At 37.8% G+C, this 15,655-nt stretch overlaps 1 protein-coding gene across 1 annotated transcript in view; it reads right to left on the reverse strand.

The window, feature by feature from the left end:
* The window catches only part of FMR1NB (fragile X mental retardation 1 neighbor), a 54,323-nt gene that overhangs the window by 19,007 nt on the left and 19,661 nt on the right, over positions 1-15,655 (reverse strand). The window contains exon 2 of the mRNA XM_005700467.2: positions 3,336-3,455. Within this exon, the coding sequence (XP_005700524.2) occupies positions 3,336-3,455 (120 nt within the window). The remainder of the gene's footprint in view (positions 1-3,335; positions 3,456-15,655) is intronic.

Genomic DNA, 15,655 nt, shown 5'->3' on the forward strand with positions numbered 1-15,655 from the left:
TAAAATTGGTTTTATAATCTCCAGTTTTAAAATTAAGAAATAAAAGATCAGAGGAACTTGTGCGAGGTTACAAATTTAATACATTACTGGTTGGCCTGGATACTCATTTCCAAAACATTTTAGACATGTGAGAGATTAGCCTACTTTGTTGTTATACTCTAAACAGGTTGTTCTTCAATCTTGCCAGGCCCAGAGTGACTCTCCTCCCCAGGATGGACTGCATCTGGAATACCATGTGCAGTCCTGGACATCACACACTCAAGAAAGAGTGACAACTGTCAGGCTCTGGTCAGAGAGCTGATGAACTTCCTGTGTGCTGAGTTCCTTACTATTGCTGCTACTGCTAAGTCGCATCAGTCGTGTCGTGTCCAACTCTGTGCGACTCCATAGACGGCAGCCCACCAGGCTCCCCTGTCCCTGGGATTCTCCAGGCAAGAACACTGGAGTGGGTTGCCATTTCCTTCTCCAATGCATGAAAGTGAAAAGTGAAAAGAGAAGTCGCTCAGTCGCGTCTGACTCTTAGCAACCCCAGGGACTGCAGCCTACCAGGCTCCTCCGTCCATGGGATTTTCCAGGCAAGAGTACTATTGGTATTGTTCAAAGACCACTTTCCAAGAATGAAAATCATACAAGAAAAGATTTTAAATCATAGAAGAGACTGGGCTAGATCATCTGTAAGGTCCCTTCTAATGCTGGGCTTCTGTTATTTTATATCTAAATTAGTAACCGGAGTTTATGCCAGATACTAAAATTAGCTTTCAGATTCAAATCACTAATTTTGAATAATAAAAAGGTAGAACAATTTTTATCAGCTGTAAGTATATGATTTTGTCCAAAGGGAGGAGGACTATGGGACCTCTCAAGGTTCCCTGTCTGTCTCAACATTATCATTTAAATCTGCAAGAGATGAATCTATTACTCTGCATGCATGCTAAGTTGCTTCAGTCATGTCTGACTCTTTGTGACCCCATGGACTGTAGCCTGCCAGGCTCCTCTGTCCATAGGATCCTCCAGGCAAGAATGCTGGAGTGGGTTGCTATGCCTACTAAAATACTAAAAACAGTCTAACAATGAAATGACAGTCTTTTTGCTAGTGCTTATGTGGGACGGATATTCATTTTTAGTTACATAAGGGAAGAAATATATTGGCTAAAAGTATTTTATATTTTATGAACTTATTGTTTTTCTTTTTTGAGAATAAGGTATGTACATTTTATAAGTATTAATATTTAATCACTGTTGAAAGATGTGAATCAACCTGTGCTGTGCTTAGTCTCTCAGTCATGTTCGACTCTTTGCGACCCCATGGACCGTATCCTGCCAGGCTCCTCTGTCCATGGATTTTTCCAGGCAAGAATACTAGAGTGGGTTGATATGCTCTCCTCCAGATCTTCCCAACCCACGTCTCCCATATTGCGGGTGGATTCTTTACTGTCTGAGCCAGCAGGGAAGCTCTGAATCAACCTAGGTAAGATATTTCTCTTAAAATGGGACAGTTTGATTTTATTGGGCAAAAACATCAATTTATAAATTGGTTTTCACTCAACTTACTGCACTAGGTTGGAGGAGTATTTCATAAATGCAGATATTTTATTTTGACTATTTTTAAAGGTGGCTTCAGTGTTTGTATAATGTACTTATTATAAGTAGCTTGGGATAGTTTATATCTGCTATCTTCTTGAGCTCTAAAGCTTGAATCATCATTTGTTGTTTATGACCAACTCCAACACTCATTAAACTATTCTCTTAGCTTCACAACAAACCATCTTATCAGACTTCTCTTTCTCCAATCAATTTAACCATAGAAGTACTTTTAAACAAATTACTTTAGTTTCTTTATTTTGCTATTCTCATTAGTAGTAGGTGTTATAATGCTTGTTTTGAACTTGAAATCTCTATAGAGAAACATGAAGAGATTTATGCAAAGTCATAGAAGAATTCAGTGGTAGAGTCTGGAATTAAACAATGAACACAATTTTGTGCTTATATTTGTATATCAAATTTTGTTAGAATAAACTCTGCATGATTTTTAATAGAAGCTTCATCTTTGTAATTCACATATGTCAATTTATTTGAACTTTCTCCTTGAAAAGGCACTACATGCTGTACAAAATGAAACGTGTTTATTTGTGGTTAATCTCAGGAGCCATCATGTGCTTGATAAACACATTATATACAGAACCACAAAAAGACAAAGATAATGTGACTTGAAACCTGAACTTTTTATCATTGCTGGGCATACACACGAAGGAAACTAGAATTGAAAGAGACACGTGTACCCCAATGTTCATTGCAGCACTGTTTATGATAGCCAGGACATGGAAGCAACCTAGATGTCCATCAGTAGATGAATGGATAAGAAAGCTGTGGTACATATACACAATGGAGTATTACTCAGCCATTAAAAAGAATACATTTGAATCAGTTCTAATGAGGTGGATGAAACTGGAGCCTATTATACAGAGTGAAGTAAGCCAGAAAGAAAAACACCAATACAGTATACTAATGCATATATATGGAATTTAGAAAGATGGTAATGATAACCCTATATGTGAGACAGATGTATAGAACAGACTTTTGGATTCTGTGGAAGAGGGCGAGGATGGGATTATTTGGGAGAATGGCATTGAAACATGTATAATATCATATATGAAATCAATCACCAGTCCAGGTTCGATACATGATACTGGATGCTTGGGGCTGGTGCACTAAGACGACCCAAAGGGATGGTATGGCGAGGGAGGAGGGAGGGGGGTTCGGGATAAGGAACACATGTATACCTGTGGTGGATTCATGTTGCTGTATGGCAAAACCAATACAATATTGTAAAGTAATTAACCTCCAATTAAAATAAATAAATTTATATTAAAAAAATTAAAACAGGAGGTTTGGTACTGAAAAAAAAAAAAACAGATGGGGAAACATCTGGTATATTCCATAATATTAGAGCTACAGAGTACCCTGATTAATGCCGCAGAAGGCACTGCTTTCACAAAATTGGGTCAGTGACTAAATTTCAAGCAATGCCATTAAGGTAAACTGAGGTTTAGAAATTTGTAAAGGAAAAGTATTATATAAAGAATAACAAGCATTTACGGAATGCCTTAAAATACTACCTCAATTTATCTTCACAAATATTTCTGATACGCATTTTCATTTTAAAGATGAAGACATTGAGGTTCAGAGGTTATTTTGCCTAAGGCAAAGGGCAGAGTCAGGATTAAAACTCAGGTGTATCTCACTCCAATACCAATAGACTACACTGCCTCCTAAACATTTAACTACTGTTTTCAAAACGAGGACCCTGGGAGGAATAAAATAAAGCAGGAACTTACTTGTTGGAAAGAAAAATCTTATCAGAGATCTCAAGGCAGAAGTTTCATTCAGAGATTGTCCATCAGCATTTTCACGGCTCCACAGAACGTAGTTATTTGCAGATACAGAATCCGTAAACCCTTAAGAAAAGTGAAATTATTAACCCCAACATAAACTTATCACCTTCCTTGACCCTTTAAAAGAAATTACCTTTGCTTAAATTAAATATGGAAAGTCTAAGAACTAACAGACATTGTATTTAAAACTCATAGCAGCAGCTGCTGCTGCTGCTGCTGCTAAGTTGCTTCAGTCATGTCCAACTCTGTGCGACCCCATAGACGGCAGCCCACCAGGCTCCCCCATCCCTGGGATTCTCCAGGCAAGAACACTGAAGTGGCTTGCCATTTCCTTCTCCAATGCATGAAAGTGAAAAGTGAAAGTGAAGTCGCTCAGTCGTGTCTGACTCTTAGCAACCCCATGGAGTGCAGCTTACCAGGCTCCTTCGTCCATGGGATTTTCCAGGCAAGAAAACTCATAGCAGCTAGGTACAATTAATAATCAGAATACGTTTTTGCTGTGAAACTAAAAAACTGAGTATTAAGTTTAAATAAATTAATTTAGAAATACATTTTAAGATGTTTAAACTATAGGCCAGAACATGCCATTGTTGACTACAATAGTGAATTTGCCTCTGATAGTCTTGACATCATCTTGACATTGTATATTGTCACCCTGCTTATTCAACTTATATGCAGAGTACATAATGAGAAACGCTGGACTGGAAGAAACACAAGCTGGAATCAAGATTGCCAGGAGAAATATCAATAACCTCAAATATGCAGATGACACCACCCTTATGGCAGAAAGTGAAGAGGAACTGAAAAGCCTCTTGATGAAAGTGAAAGAGGAGAGTGAAAATGTTGGCTTAAAGCTCAATATTCAGAAAATGAAGATCATGGCACCCAGTCCCATCACTTCATGGGAAATAGATGGGGAAACAGTGGAAACAGTGTCAGACTTTATTTTTTGGGGCTCCAAAATCACTGCAGATGGTGACTGCAGCCATGAAATTAACAGATGCTCACTCCTTGGAAGAAAAGTTATGATCAACCTAGATAGCATATTCAAAAGCAGAAACATTACTTTGTTGACTAAGGTCCGTCTAGTCAAGGCTATGGTTTTTCCAGTAGTCATGTATGGATGTGAGAGCTGGACTGTGAAGAAGGCTGAGCGCTGAAGAATTGATGCCTTTGAACTGCAGTGTTGGAGAAGACTCTTGAGAATCCCTTGGACTGCATCTAACCAGTCCATTCTGAAGGAAATCAGCCCTGGGATTTCTTTGGAAGGAATGATGCTAAAGCTGAAACTCCAGTACTTTGGCCACCTCATGTGAAGAGTTGACTCATTGGAAAAGACTCTGGTGCTGGGAGGGACTGGGGGCAGGAGGAGAAGGGGACGACAGAGGATGTGATGGCTGGATGGCATCACTGACTCGATGGACGTGAATCTGAGTGAACTCTGGGAGTTGGCGATGGACAAGGCGGCCTGGCGTGCTGTGATTCATGGGGTCGCAAAGAGTCAGACATGACTGAGTGACTGAACTGAACTGAACTGAACTGAGTCTTGACATTCGGTGTGAAAGTCATTCAGTCATGTCCTACTCTTTGTGACTGCATGGACTGTAGCCTGTCAGGCTCCTCTGTCCATGGAATTCTCCAGGCCAGAATACTGGAGTGGGTAGCTGTTCCTTTCTCCAGGGGATCCTCCCAACCCAGGGATCCAACCCAGGTCTTCTGCACTGCAGGTGCATTCTTTACCATCTGAGCCAGAAGGGAAGCCCAAGAATAACGGAGTGGGTAGTTTCCACTTGCGGAGGATCTTCCAGACCCAGGAATCGAGCCGGGGTCTCCTGCATTGCAGGCGGATTCTTTACCAGAGAAGTCCTTGACACTCAGAGGCCCAATCAATTAACAACTTGGAAACAGTATGTATTCCAATTAAACCAGATGCCATCACAGACACTCTTGGCAAATATGCTGGCTTCTTTATTTACTGATTTAAAAAAAAATCAAGGTTTTAGACATTATAAACATTATCTCCTTCCTTACCACTTCAGAACAATCTGGTTTTAGTTTTACTTGCATGATTCCCTCCTATATAAGGGGAGAGGATATCCATCCTCATTCCATAATAAGGATTTGTCCATATCATTAAGGATTTTCCAACATTATCTTTAATAACAGCATTCCATTATACAACTCTATTATAAATGAGTTGATAATTTCTCCCACAGAAAGACATTTAAGTTTTTTACAATTTATTGATATTACAAAGAACACTGGAGAAGGGAATGGCAAACCACTTCAGTATTCTTGCCTTGAGAACCCCATGAACAGTATAAAAAGGCAAAAAGATAGGACACTGAAAGATGAACTCCCCAGGTCAGTAGATGCCCAATATGCTACAGAAGATCAGTGGAGAAATAACTCCAGAAACAATGAAGGGACGGAGCCAAAGCAAAAACACCACCCAGTTGTGGATGTGACTGGTAATGGAAGCAGGGTCCAATGCTATAAAGAGCAATACTGCATAGGAACCTGGAATGTTAGGTACATTAATCAAGGCAAATTGGAAGTGGTCAAACAGGAATAGGCAAGAGTGAACATCGATATTTTAAGATTCAGCAAACTAAAATGGACTGGAATGGGTGAATTTAACTCAGGTGACCATTGTATCTACTACTGTGAGCAAGAATCCCCCAGGAGAAATGGACTAGCCATCAGTCAACAAAAGAGTACAAAATGCAGTATTTGGATGCAATCTCAAAAATGACAGAATGATCTCAGTTCATTTTCAAGGCAAACCATTCAATATCATGGTAATCCAAGTCTATGCCCCGACCAGTAATGCTGAAGAAGCTGAAGTTGAACGGTTCTATGAAGACCTACAAGACCTTTTAAAACTAATACCCAAAAAAGATATCCTTTTCATTATAGGGGACTGGAATGCAAAAGTAGAAAGCAAGTAACAGGCAAATTTGGCCTTGGAGTACAGAATGAAGCAAGGTAAAGGCTCATAGAACTTTGCCAAGAGAATGCACTGGTCATAGCAAACACCCTCTTTCAACAAAACAAGAGGAGACTCTACACATGGACATCCCCAGATGGTCAACGGTGAAATCAGATTGATTATATTCTTTGCAGCCAAAGATAGAGAAGTTGTATAAAGTCTGCAAAAACAAGACCAGGAGCTGTTTGTGGCTTAGATCATAAACTCCTTATTGCCAAATTCAGACTTAAATTGAAGAAAGTCAGGAAAATCACTAGACCATTCAGCTATGACCAAGTCAATCCCTTACGATTATACAGTGGAAGTGGGAAATAATACTTAAGGGACTAGATCTGATAGACAGAGTGCCTGATGAACTATGGATGGAGGCTCATGACATTGTAAAGGAGACAGTGATGAAGACTATCCACAAGAAAAAGAAATGCGAAAAAGCAAATTGGCTCTTTGAGGAGGCCTTACAAAACACTGTGAAAAGAAGAGAAGGGAAAAACAAAGGAGAATATAAAAGATATACCCATTTGAATGCAGAGTTCCAAAGAATAGCAAGGAGAGATAAGAAAGCCTTCCACAGCAATGCAATCAGTGCAAAGAAATAGAGGAAAACAATAGAATGGGAAAGACTAGAGATCCCTTCAAGAAAATTAGAGATACCAAGATAATATTTCATGCAAAGATGGGCTCGATAAAGGACAGAAATGGTAACAGAAGCAGAAGATATTAAGAAGAGATGGCAAGAATACACAGAACAACTGTATAAAAAAGATCTTCATGACCCAGATAATCACGATGGTGTGATGACTCACCTAGAGCCAGACATCCTGGAATGTGAAGTCAAGTGGGCCTTAGGAAACATCACTATGAACAAAGCTAGTGGAGGTGATGGAATTATAGTTGAGCTATTTCAAATTCTAAAAGATGATGCTGTGAAAATATTACACTCAATATGGCAGCAAATTTGGAAAACTCAGCAGTGGCCACAGGACTGGAAAAGGTCAGTTTTCATTCCAATCTCAAAGAAAGGCAATGCCAAAGAATATTCAAACTAGTGCACAAATGCACTCATCTCATACACTAGTAAAGTAATGCTCAAAATTCTCCAAGCCAGGCTTCAACAATACGTGAATCGTGAACTTCAAGATGTTCAGGCCGGTTTTAGAAAAGGCAGAGGAACCAGAGTATAGGAGACAGGAAGAATAAAAGAAAAGCATGCCCCGGTAAGGGCCACAAAAGAAATTTATAATTATTGATAAACTGGATGCTATAAGGCATGAGACTCTTGGAACAAGTCCAGAAGGAAGAGTTCATAGTCTTGAAAACAAGATATGATCCTGGGTTCAGAAAACCAACCCCAGACTGTTTCTCAACTGACATCTCAGACTCACATGTTTTACGTATCTGGTGGAAAATCTATAGATAAGAATATTAGTCTTAGTTACTGATTTGTTATTGACTACTGTTTCTTAGTTACTCAGTGGTTAATGATCATTTTGTTCTTTGGCCCTGAAGGCCACATGAGCTTAACTCCCCACATATTCTTTCATTAATAAAGCTGGCTTAAATTCAGTTTCGGCACCTTCACCTTGGAGTGGTGTTGGTCCCCTGATCCTCGCTTTTCACTGAATTCTTGTGTCTTGTTTCTCATTCTCTTGCCATATCGTGCTTTCAGAAACAGTGCTTGTCGAGGGGGTCTTGACACCAGAGATCAAGTTGCCAACATCTGCTGGATCCTCAAAAAAGCCAGAGATTTCCAGAAAAACATCTACTTCTGCTTCATTGACTATGCAAAAGCCATTGACTGTGTGGATCACAATAAACTGTAGAAAATTCTGAAAGAGATGGGAATACCAGACCACCTGACCTGCCTCTTGAGAAATCTGTATGCAGGTCAGGAAGCAACAGTTAGAACTGGACATGGAACAACAGACTGGTTCTAAATGGGAAGAGGAGTATGTCAAGGCTGTATATTGTCACCCTGCTTATTTAACTTATATGCAGAGTAAATCATGAGAAATGCTGGGCTGGAGGAAGCACGAGCTGGAATCAAGATTGCCGGGAGAAATATCAATAACCTCAGATATGCAGATAACACTACCCTTATGGCAGAAAGTGAAGAACTAAACAGCCTCTTGATGAAAGTGAAAGAGAAGTGTGAAAAAGTTGGCTTAAAGCTCAACATTCAGAAAACTAAGATCATGGCATCCTGTCCCATCACTTCATGGCAAATAGATGGGGAAACAGTGGAAACAGTGGATGACTTTATTTTGGGGGCACTCCAAAATCACTGCAGATGGTGATTGCAGCCATGAAATTAAAAGACTCCTTGGAAGGAAAGTTATGACCAACCTAGACAGCATATTAAAGAGCAGAGACATTACTTTGCCAACAAAGGTCTGTCTAGTCAAGGCTATGGTTTTTCCAGTAGTCATGTATGGATGTGAGAGTTGGACTATAAAGAAAGCTGAGCACCGAAGAATTGATGCTTTTGAACTGTGGTGTTGGAGAAGACTTTTGAGAGTCCCTTGGACTGCAAGAAGATCCAACCAGTCCATCCTAAAGGAGATCAGTCCTGAGTGTTCATTGACTCATTTGAAAAGACCGTGATGCTGGGCAAGATTGAAGGAGGAGGAGAAGGGGAAGACAAAGGATGAGATGGTTGGATGGCATCACCAACTCAATGGACATGAGTTTGGGTAAACTCTGGGAGTTGGTGATGGAAAGGGAGGCCTGGTGTGCTGCTGTCCATGGAGTCGCAAAGAGTCAGACTGAACTGAAAGAACACTGCCTAAAACACTCATAGATACAGTGAATAGACTGGTGGCTACAGATGTGGTGGGGTGGGAGAATTGGGTGAAGTGGGTCAAAAAGTACAAACTTCCAGTTATCAAATAATTAACTCCTGAGATAAGGTACTGCATATTTGAAAGTTGTCAAGAGAGTAAATCTTAAAAGTTCTTATCACAAGAAAAAAAATTTTTGTAACTGTGTATGGTAACAGATGTTAACTAGACTTACTGTGGTGATTTTACAATACATACAAAAATTAAATCGCTATGTTGTACACCTGAAACTAATATAATGTTAGATGTAGATTATATCTTAATAAAAAAAATAAAGAACTCTACAATGTAACAATTATCACTGGAGCTATATATCTGCAGATATTTATAAAAAAATTCCTTAGGATAAATTCTTAAGGAATAGCTCTTGACCTTGGCCACACTACCCTCCAGTAAGGCTGCTGCAAAGTATACATCTACCAGCAGTGCAGGCAAGTGCCAACATTCTTGGACCTTCACCTTTTTGTTGTTGCTTGTCAGTTTGATGGCCAAACTAATGGTATTCCTTGTTTTAATCTGCACCTTTAGTTATCAGTGAGCTGATCTCTTTCATATATTTGTTGTGTAGTAGAGAATTTAACTCTTAATCTGCCACATACATTGGAAATATTCTTCAAAGCATTCAGTTACCTTTATATTTTTATGATGTTTTGGGAAATTGAAAAGTATAAAATGTTTTTGGACTTCCCTGGGTGGTCCAGTAGTTAAGAATCCTCTTTTCAATGTAGGGGACATGGGTTTCATTCTTGGTGGGGGATCTGAGATCCACATGCCACAAGCAGGGCAACTAAGCCCATGAACCACCAACTAGTGAGCCCAGGTGCCACAATTAGAGAGCCCACATGCCAACTACTGAGCCTGCATGCTCAGAGCTAGTGCGCCTCAACAGCTGACTCCGTGCAGGCAAAGTTAAAAAAAAAAAAAGCTTGAAAAGTTTTATGTAATCAAAGGTATCAATCTCCTACTAAATATTTCTGCATTTCAGGTCATGTTTTAAAAGGCACTGTGGACAAAGAATGTCACCAACCATTACAGTAAACAAAGAATGTTGCCGGCCACATCCAGTAAGTCCTTAGACATTGCAGCTGCCAAAGACAGTGTACCCTGAGGGGGGATCAGGATGGAGAAAATCAGGATACTGGTCCTAGATAGTTAAGATGCATATCAAAGGAATAATTTCAATAAGCCAAGACTCTTACATCTTCAAGTACACAGAAAAGCACTAAATTCATTCACTTGAGATGTCTGTTTTTCTTTAATTAGCAGTAATCTTTTGATGTTTGACTCCTTGGGTGTTTTTTTGTTTTCATTTTGTTTCTGCCAAAACTCCTATATATCCTGGCTCCTCCCCTAGTTCTTTTGGAACGGTCCTTCAGAGCTATCTCAGAGGCTGTTTCCAGGCTTAAGTCCTCAGAAAGTCTGCCAAATAAAACATAATTCTTAAATTTTACATTGTGCATTTTTTCAGTTGACAGCATTTTAAACTCTAACAGTTCCTTCTACACTTTTAGTTTCACTTTTTATTTTTTATGGGCTTAATTTTTTATTTATGTTGTTTTATTTTAATTTGAGGCTAATTACTTTACAATATTGTAGTGGTTTTGTCATAGACTGACATGAATCAGCCATTGGTGTACATGTGTTCAGGATCCATCCTGAACCCCGCTCCCACCTCCCTCACCATCCCATCATTCTGGGTCATCCCAGGGCACCAGCCCTGAGTACCCTGTCTCGTGCATCGAACCTGGACTGGCGACCTGTTTCACATATGATAATATACATGTTTCAATGCTATTCTCTCAAATAATCCCACCCTCGCCTTCTCCCACAGACTCCAAAGACTGTTCTATACATCTGTGTCTCTTTTGCTGTCTCGCATACAGGGTTATCATTACCATCTTTCTAAATTCCATATATATGTGTTAGTATACTCTATTGGTGTTTTTCTTTCTGGCTTACTTCACTCTGTATAATAGGCTCCAGTTTCACCCACCTCATTAGAACTGATTCAAATGTATTCTTTTTAATGGCTGAGTAATATTCCATTGTGTATGTTCCACAGCTTTTTTATCCATTTGCCTTCTGATGGACATCTAGGTTGCTTCTACATCCTGGCTATTATAAACAGCGCTGCGCTGAACATTGGGGTACACATGTCTCTTTCAGTTCTGGTTTCCTCAGTGTGTATGCCCAAAAGTGGGATTGCTGAGTAGTATGGCAGTTCTATTTCCAGTTTTTAAGCAATCTCCACACTGTTCTCCAGAGTGGCTGTACTAGTTTGCATTCCCACCAACAGTGTAAGAGCGTTCCCTTTCCTCCACACCCTCTCCAGCATTTATTGTTTGTAGACTTTTGGATAGCAGCCATTCTGACCAGCGTTGCAGTTTCAATTTGCATTTCTCTGATAATGAGTGCTGTTGAGCATCTTTTCATTGTGTTTGTTAGCCATCTGTATGTCGTCTTTGGAGAAATGTCTATTTAGTTCTTTGGCCCATTTTTTGATTGGGTCTCTTATTTTTCAGGAATTGAGCTGCAGGAGTGGCTTGTATATTTTTTAGATTAATTCTTTGCAGTTGCTTTGTTTGCTATTATTTTCTCCCATTATGAAGGCTATCTTTTCACCTTGCTTATAGTTTCCTTCGTTATGCAAAAACTTTTGAGTTTAATTAGGTCCCATTTGTTTATTTTTGCTTTTATTTCCATTACTCTGGGAGGTGGGTCATAGAGGATCCTGCTGTGATTTATGTTGGAGAGTGTTTTACCTATGTTTTCCTCTAGGAGTTTTATAGTTTTTGGTCTTACGTTTAGATCTTTAATCCATTTTGAGTTTATTTTTGTGTATGGTGTTAGAAAGTGTTCTAGTTTCATTCTTTTACAAGTGGTTGACCAGTTTTCCCAGCACCATTTGTTAAAGAGATTGTCTTCTCTCCATTGTATATTCTTGCCTCCTTTGTCAAAGATAAGGTGTCCATAGGTGCGTGGATTTATCTCTGGGCTTTCTATCTTGTTCCATTGATCTATATTTCTGTGTTTGTGCCAGTACCATACTGTCTTGATGATGGTAGCTTTGTAGTAAAGCCTGAAGTCAGGCAGATTGATTCCTCCAGTTCCATTCTTCTTTCTCAAGATTGCTTTTGCTATTCGAGGTTTTTTGTATTTCCATACAAATCTTGAAATTATTTGTTCTAGTTCTGTGAAAAATACCGTTGGTAGCTTGATAGGGATTGCACTGAATCTATAGATTACTTTGGGTAGTATACTCATTTTCACTGTATCGATTCTTCCAATCCATGAACATGGTATATTTCTCCATCTATTTGTGTCCTCTTTGAGTTCTTTCATCAGTGTTTTATAGTTTTCTATACATAGGTCTTTTGTTTCTTTAGGTGGATATATTCCTAAGCATGCAATGGTGAATGGAATTGCTTACTTAATTTCTCTTTCAGTTTTCTCATTGTTAGTGTATAGTAATGCAAGGGATTTCTGTGTGTTAATTTTATATCCTTCAACTTTACTGTATTCATTGATTAGTTCTAGTAATTTTCTGGTGGAGTCTTTAGGGTTTTCTATGTAGAGGATCATGTCATCTGCAAACAGTGAGAGTTTTACTTCTTCTTTTCCAATCTGGATTCCTTTTATTTCTTTTTCTGCTCTGATTGCTGTGGCCAACACTTCCAAAACTATGTTGAATAGTAGTGGTGAGAGTGGGCATCCTGGTCTTGTTCCTGACTTTTGGGGAAATGTTTTCAACTTTTCATCATTGAGGATAATGTTTGTTCTGGGTTTGTCATATATAGCTTCTATTCTGTTATGTTCCTTCTATGCCTACTTTCTGGAGGGTTTTTATCATACATGGATGTTGAATTTTGTCAAAGGCTTTCACTGCATCTATTGAGATAATCATATGGTTTTAATCTTTCAATTTGTTAATGTGGTGTATTACGTTGATTGATTTGCAGATATTGAAGAATCCTTGCATCCCTGGGATAAAGCCCACTTGGTCATGATGTATGATCTTTTTAATATGTTGTTGGATTCTGTTTGCTAGAATTTTGTTAAGGATTTTTGCATCTATGTTCATCAGTGATATTGGCCTGTATTTTTTTTTGTGTGTGTGGCATCTTTGTCTGGTTTTGGTATTAGGGTGATGTTGGCCTCATAGAATGAGTTTGGAAGTTTACCTTCCTCTGCAATTTTCTGGAAGATTTTGAGTAGCATAGGTGTTAGCTCTTCTCTAAATTTTTGGCAGAATTCAGCTGTGAAGCTGTCTGGTCCTGGGGCTTTTGTTTGCTGGAAGATTTCTGATTACACTTTCAATTTTCATGCTTGTCATGGGTCTGTTAAGATTTTCTATTTCTTCCTGGTTGAGTTTTGGAAAGTTACACTTTTTTAAGAATGTGTCCATTTCTTCCAAGTTGTCCATTTTATTGGCATATAGTTGCTGATAGTAGTCTCTTATGATCCTTTGTATTTCTGTGTTGTCTGTTGTGATTTCTTCATTTTCATTTGTATTTTGTTGATTTGATTCTTCTCCCTTTGTTTCTTGATGAGTCTGGCTAATGATTTGTCAATTTTATTTATCTTCTCAAAGAACCAGCTTTTAGATTTCATTTTTTCTATGGTCTATTTCTTTTGCATTTATTTCTAATTTTTAAGATTTCTTTCCTTCTACTAACCTTGAGGTCATTTCTTCTTTTTCCTGTTGCTTTAGGTGTAGAGTTAGGTTATTTATTTGACTTTTTTCTTGTATCTTGAGGTATGCCTGTATTGCTATGAACCTTCCCCTTAGCACTGCTTTTACAGTATCCCATAGGTTTTGGGTTGTTGTGTTTTCATTTTCATTCATTTCTATGCATATTTTGATTTTTATTTTGATTTCTTCTGTGATTTGTTGGTTGTTCAGAAGTGTGTTGTTCAGCCTCCATATGTTGGAATTTTTAACAGTTTTTCTCCTGTAATTGACATCTAATCTTACTGCACTGTGGTCAGAAAAGATGCTTGGAATGATCTAAATTTTTTTTTTTAATTTACCAAGGCTAGATTTATGGCCCAGGATGTGATCTATCCTAGAGAAGGTTCCATGTGCATTTGAGAAGATGTAGTTTCACTTTTTAAATGTAAATCTTTAATTCCTAGAAAATATTTTGATATATGAAGTAGGGATACATTTTTTCAGTTTTCTTAAGTCCATTTATTAAATCCATCCTTTCCTACTTATGATATCACCAGAATATTCTAAGTCCTCAGTCATAGATTTGTTTCTTGACCTCCTATTTTGTTCCATTAAACTATCCATTCATGTACCACTACCACTGTTATAATTTTCTTTGATTGTCACAAGATTTAGTAATTGATCTGGCAATCTTTTCATTAATCCTCATTACCAAAATTTTATTCTCAACTCTGAAGAATTTTTTAGATGAAACTTAGAATCATTCTGTCAATTCAAAAAATCCTATAAATATTTTTATGGTAATTATGTTCATTATTTAACATTCATTCAAAAACATTTATTGTGTGCATTTTATACCTGGTTTGAATTTTCTTACATGTAGATTCATTGAGATAGAATGGATAATAGTACAAAATTACCTCACTCAAGAATCTCACTCATTCAAGTCTCTTTTTTATCTCCCTGAGTAAGGTTTATAGTTACATTCATATAGGTCTTATACCATTCTTATTACACTTATTTCCATATGTCAGGTATATTTTCTTTTTATATGAATATGATCTATATCATCACATTTTCTAGCTGATTATTGCTGGTATGTAAGAAAGGTAAGGAGTTTATTTTCTAACTTACTACTTTGTTTGACTCTCCTTAGTGCTCATTGGTCTTCAGTTTCATTTCAGATCTATACAACCACAATATCACTAAATACAGATGAAGACCAGAAATTTCTGGCTTAAGAGAGAATTGTTTTACTAAATTAAGAATGTACTCCTTTAGTCCTAGTTTATTATAAATTTTCTATTATTTTCCTTTATTTTTAAGCAAGAATGGAAGTAGGATTTTATCAAACACTTTTAATATTTACTATCATGATGATATTTTCCTTTGCCTCTTAATTGCTAAATATTAACATATTCCCCAATATTAAAACATTCTTGCATTCCTGAAATAAAGCCCAAAGTATTAATGCTGTATACAGAATTTGTGGATCAACATTTCTAAGTCAAGTGTGCCTGCAGCTTTCTGTTGTTTGCTATCTCTATAGGTTTTGGCATGATGGTTATATCTTCTTCCTAAAATAATCCGGGAAGCTTTTCATCTTTTTTTTTTCCTATACTTAAACAGTTTAAACAGAATAAGAAATATTTGATCCATTAAAGGTTTGGAAAAACTCATCCATAAATAGTCTGAGTCTGTAAGTTTTGAAGGGGGATGGTTCCTTTCTAGACGGTTCTATTCTATAGAAAATAACTATTGC

Source organism: Capra hircus, unplaced genomic scaffold (assembly GCF_001704415.2).
Source record: "Capra hircus breed San Clemente unplaced genomic scaffold, ASM170441v1, whole genome shotgun sequence".
Classification (NCBI taxonomy): domain Eukaryota; kingdom Metazoa; phylum Chordata; class Mammalia; order Artiodactyla; family Bovidae; genus Capra; species Capra hircus.